Source organism: Ziziphus jujuba, chromosome 6 (assembly GCF_031755915.1).
Source record: "Ziziphus jujuba cultivar Dongzao chromosome 6, ASM3175591v1".
NCBI classification, from domain to species: domain Eukaryota; kingdom Viridiplantae; phylum Streptophyta; class Magnoliopsida; order Rosales; family Rhamnaceae; genus Ziziphus; species Ziziphus jujuba.
Genome location: NC_083384.1, coordinates 14,941,777 through 14,947,294, shown reverse-complemented (window position 1 = coordinate 14,947,294; position 5,518 = coordinate 14,941,777). Strand labels below are relative to the sequence as shown.

The 5,518-nt window shown below is 32.8% G+C and overlaps 1 protein-coding gene across 2 annotated transcripts; it reads left to right on the top strand.

Annotated features, from left to right (window-relative positions):
* Nucleotides 1-874: 874 nt before the first annotated feature.
* On the top strand, nt 875-5,286 carry LOC107430485 (tobamovirus multiplication protein 2A). 2 transcript variants are annotated; one of them, XM_016041328.4, is made up of 7 exons: nt 875-1,034; nt 1,715-2,038; nt 2,554-2,653; nt 2,920-3,000; nt 3,079-3,183; nt 3,654-3,863; nt 4,881-5,286. In XM_016041328.4, exons 2-7 carry the CDS (start codon nt 1,797-1,799, stop codon nt 4,986-4,988), a joined length of 846 nt encoding a protein of 281 aa, XP_015896814.2. In that variant the 5' UTR covers nt 875-1,034; nt 1,715-1,796; the 3' UTR covers nt 4,989-5,286. The 2 variants fall into 2 exon arrangements, with proteins under 2 accessions (XP_015896814.2, XP_015896815.2); XM_016041329.4 differs by having other exon boundaries at nt 888-1,034; nt 1,718-2,038.
* The last annotated feature ends 232 nt before the right edge of the window (nt 5,287-5,518 follow it).

The following is a 5,518-nucleotide window of genomic DNA, read 5'->3' as shown; positions in this document are numbered from 1 at the left end:
CATGTTGGTCAGGAATATTAAAAAATATGAGCCAATTTCTTTTTGTTTTTACATTTTAATTTTTACTATTATTTTTTTAAGGGGCAATCGTATCTCTAATTTGTCAACAATTACTATCAATGTATTGTTACAATTTTAAAACTTGTTATTTTCTCTTTAATAAATATTGAGCTCTGTTTCAATACTAGCTAGAGAAATCAAATTAATTTAATCAAAATTTGGATAAGAAATAACATTTCGCTCTTTGAATATGTAACAACTTGGTTGTAAAAACTATATATTGTTTTTAATCTATTTTCCATCAAGTATAAGTACGAATTTTCATTCTTTACTAATATCACCCAAAGGAGAAGAAAGAAAAAAAAAATTGGCCTTTTTTTTTTTTTTTTTTTAATTTCAGAAAAGGCTTTTGTTATCAAACTTAAAATGTTTTTTGGAAAAATGGCATAAAAAATTCATTTTCAAAATTTCAGTTTATAAAAAAAATATAAAGATTTAATAAATAAATGAAACTTTAGTCAAGATTAATAAAATTGTAATTTTAGTCAATAAAAAAAATTAACAAATATTGCAAACCGACATGGGAAGTCTCTTTTGTTTTTTTTTTTTTTTTTTTGTTGCTGGAAGGAAGCTTATCGTTTTGACGAAACAGACAAACATACGCCGTCGTTTTATATCCGTCCAAACCTTAAAAGAAACCCAAGCTCACAGCGATTCAATTGGGGCGCTTCATTCCGAATTGACCTCTTTAACCTCACTTGGTGCCTAAACCCTTTTGGCTACTACGTAAGAATGGGGGAAGGGTATTAACGGTATTCTGCAAGTGAAAGTTGTGAAAAAAGCAAAAATTAGGAGCGGACGAATAAAATTGCCAACTAGACAGTGGAGGAAAAAGTGAAGGCACTTTGTTTATGTGAATTGCCCTTTTGAACAAATACTCTCTCTCTCTCTCTCTCTGCCATCATCATCAGAATCCGAAGGAAGGAAGCTCGTCTCTCCGATAAGACTCTTGGATTAGTTGCTTCGGTTTTTTGGTGAGGTTTAGATTTTTTTTTTAAATTTTTAAATTTTCTTGTTAATCTCGACGAAAAGATCTGAGCTTGATTGTCTATTCGTAAGATTCTTAAAAAAAAAAAAAGAAAAAAAAATTATATGTCCGATTTAATTTAAGTTTTTTAGGGATTTAAAAAAAAAAATAAAAAAAATTGTTTTTTTCCTTTTTGGTTTTAATTGATTAGAGTTTGATTTTACAGATGGGTATTTATTATTCAGTTCCTAGGAATTCTATTGCATTTGTTATTGCGTTGGAAAATTAGAGCTGATTAAAAAAGTTTAGAATTTTTAGGGATTTTTTTTTTTTTTTTTTTTTTGGGGTGTGGGTGGGGGGTGTTATTCATTGGTTTTCAACTATAGCGTTTTCTGGGATTTTTTATTTTTATTTTTATTTATTTAATTTATTTTCATGTTGCTGAGGATAATTATAGTAATCGGACCCAATTCTAAATCAACTTTTAATTTTTTGTCAAATCCCATTTAGAATCCGAAATGAAAGAAAATTTCAATTTAGTTTAATTCTCGAACACTTTCCAGCAACCTACTAAGTTTGAATTTCATCGATTCTAAAAACAAAATTTAAACGATTAAAGAATTTTATAGTAGTTTGTATATTTGGGAAGTTAATCTTATCTTATGGTTTAAATGTGGGTTTTTGCAGAAGATATTAGGCACATTGATGAAATAGGAGATACCCATTTGAAATTTTTGTGATAGAAAAAGGATCAGATAACTTGCAGAGGATGGCCTGCAGAGGGTGCTTGGAATGCATATTGAAACTTTTGAACTTCTTGTTGACCCTTTTGGGTCTGGCCATGGTGGCCTATGGGATCTATTTGCTGGTTGAATACAACAAAGTATCTGGTGATACCCTCACCGCTTCTTCTGTTGATAAGGATAATGGTTTGATACAGCTTGGTCGACCCATCCTCATGGCTGTTTCTCTGTCAGCTAGTAGCATCTTTGATAATTTGCCGAAAGCTTGGTATGGCACTATGGCCACTGTCCTTTTGACTAAACATTTCATGAAGTTTCTTTGTTGTTGCTATTTAGGAGCACTTCCTGGTCATAATTCCGAACACTGTGATATAGTTTGATTTTTCTATTCAATATATTGCTACTTGGAGGATAAATTTGCAATTCTCTTAACAGTCATTTGTTGTCATTTCCTGCTGTGAATTTCAAGCTCACGTTTGAAATTCTAGTTTTCATTTCCTGCCCATTCTATAAATATATGTTTTAGGTAAATAAGCTACTTTTTTTTTTTTTTTTTCGGGATTGCACAAAAGTTATGTGAGGTTTAGTCACAGCTTGAATTATTAGCTGCTGCTTATTGAGCAATTCCACACTTTGATTTTTATTTTTCTTTTGTGTAAAGCATCAAGTTTTTTTCCCTTGGGTTTATATAGTGTTTATGAATCATAAGCTGATGCTGCTGGTTTTTTTCGTATGATGTAATCTTCCTAATTCCTTTGTTGGGGGCATCACTTCCTTTTTCAGGTTTATATACTTATTTATTGGAATAGGGGTGATTCTCTTCGTCATCTCATGTTTTGGATGTATTGGAACTGTAACACGGAATGGTTGCTGCTTGAGTTGTGTATCCTAACTAACTTTTATTTTTGTTTTTATTTTTTTATTTTTAATATGAAATATCCTAATATCTGTGTGATAACCTACTAATGATGGAATATCTAGATAATAATCATTTTATATGGCAATGATGATGTTGTGCCGATATGATGTGGGCCATATGGCATAGGATGCCATGTTATAACTAAATTGGTGGCTGATTCTGTATATGTGTTATGCTTTTTTCAAAATAATTTTGTTGGTATAATAGTTGGTTGCCTTAAGTCGATATAGTACTCTGTGTTGGTGGTTCTGTTGATCTTGGTGGAGGTGGGATGTGCGGCCTTTATATTCTTTGACAAAAGCTGGCAATCAGTGAGTATTATACAAAAGTTGTTTTGAAATATATCTTGTGTGATTGGTCATATGTTAAGTGTTGTAAGTAACTTGTAGGAAATCCCAACCGACAAAACTGGAGACTTTGACATGATATATGCTTTTCTGAAAGAGCACTGGAATATTGTCAGATGGGTTGTGCTTGGAGCTGTTATTTTGGAGGTAAGCCTGACATGAACTGACTTGATTCTGTGTGGAATTGATCTTTAACATATTTACAGACATATAAGCACATGCACAATAAACTGTCCTTGGTTGTAAAGTTGAGTTTCAGACCTGATAAGTTTTTCCTGACCTGTCACCTTTTATCCCTTGTGTTACCTTGCTTCTGCAGCTTAATATTTAACATGTACACGATCCTTTATTTGTGCAATTGTCGCACTGTTTATATATGAGCTCCATTTATTTGATCGCCAAATGGTATTTTTGGTTCGTACTTGATATAGCAGTTTAAAAGTGTAGGGAAAGGGAGTTACTGGAATATCCTTTTCAATAAAGAAACAAAATTGCTCTGTGCCTTTTAGAAAAAAGATATGGTGGCATGCATAACATTTTGTAATCATTACTAGATTGAAATTTGATTTCTTGTGGTTCCCAAACATATTTTATAATGATTTTTGATAAACTTTCAGGCCCTACTTTTTGTGATAGCCCTTATGGTTAGGGCTGCAAACAAGCCACCAGAGTATGACAGTGATGATGAGTTCATTGCTCCAAGGCAACAAATCCGTCAGCCTTTGATCAACAGACCAGCTGTTCCAGCAACTGGAGTACCTGTTGCTGGCACCCTTGATCAGCGTCCAAGCAGAAATGATGCTTGGAGTACACGCATGAGGGAAAAGGTGTGATATTATGGCAGATTTTTTCTTTTACTAAAATGAGAAATTTACAACGTGCTGCTGGGTTGCTTTGAATTATGTTTTTATAATATAGTAGTCAATCCTATGGTTGTGTTTGTGTCAAGCCAGAATTTATTTTTCATGCTACCTGATTTATCCTTGTTCAACTATGACTTCGGTGTTGCTTGTATGATCAAGTTACTTTCAAGAATTAAATGAATATGTAGTCAAATATTTTACTATCCCTGATTGTTTTAGACCTTATGCATTATTACTTTTATATGATGTGTTGTTTTCCTTATAATTTTTTATTGTATGCTCTCTTTTTTCCCTGAATTGAAAATATTGGAAATTGACACTTTAAATGTGGACTTACTTATTGGTGCATAAATTCTTTTATCTTCCTAAGTAACAATTCGTATTGCAAACAAATTTCATTTACATTGCATCATCTTCCTTGTCATACAATCTTTTTCTTGAAATCTTTAGATGTAAATTGATGGTATGGTAGGGAAAATTAATTACTCTTAAGATATGAACTTAAAGAGGAATGAATATAATATTATTTGAAAGTTTTTCTCAGGTCAGGAAGTCTTAGACAATTTTTGTCCAGGTTCCCTCCTATTACCAGTAACAGGGCAATGAAACCCTATTAATGGTAATAAGATGAATGCTGGAAAAAAATTTGCCCAGGATTCATGGACCCGAGAAGAACTAATTATTTGAAAATGTGGGAGGCATTTGTGGAAAATTGACTATATGAATTGGAAGTTAATGGAATTCACCATTATTGTTAGCATTATCATTAGTTTGTGGTGTTTGTTCAATTAGATATTTGTAGAAAATGAAGCCAAAGGATCAAACCAAAATTTGACAATAGTTCAGCTAAATGTATGCGTGAGACAGGCTATTGCTCATATACGTGTATGTGTGTGTGTATTTTGATAGTAAAACTGGCATTTCCATAGTGTTTAGTTCTAATGCAACTTCTGTACTTTGATCTTGCTGCATATAAACCAGTATGGGCTTGATACATCCGAATTTACATACAACCCAAACGAGTCACACAGGTTCCAGCAAGTAGGCACACAGCCAGCAGAAGAAAGGAGACGATGCACTATCATGTGACATATTTGCAGTTCCAGCCAAAGTTTGGATTTGTGGTGGTGTGTAGAACGCTCAACTTTCAAGCTTCTCAGAATCTCCTTTGTCAAATTTTATGTACAACAAAAATTTTTCTGGAGCTTTACATATCTCACCGCAACGGATCTTTCCCTTCTTATGTATTGTGATTTGGTGTGCATAACTGTACTGGTACATTAGGGTATTCTGTGGAGTCACAAGTGAGCATAGTTTTATTATCAGAGCTATGAAAAACATTTTGCCAGGTTTATTGATGTGAAGAGGCTGCTTATGACGTGTTCAATTGGTTTTGGTTAGCCTTTTTTGTTTTTATTAATTTAGTTTTGGTAAACATGCTTTTCCTTAATCCAGTTTATTTTTCATTGTTCAGAAATTTGTTCACTCTCATGCAAATGTGTTGATTACTAAGCAAATTTTTTAATGGTTAGAGAGATTAATGTGCCACAAATGCAACCGAAGATTTGAAGGTGGATTTGGGTTTCTTTAGCTCTGTGGATTCAGTATCAACTTGGATC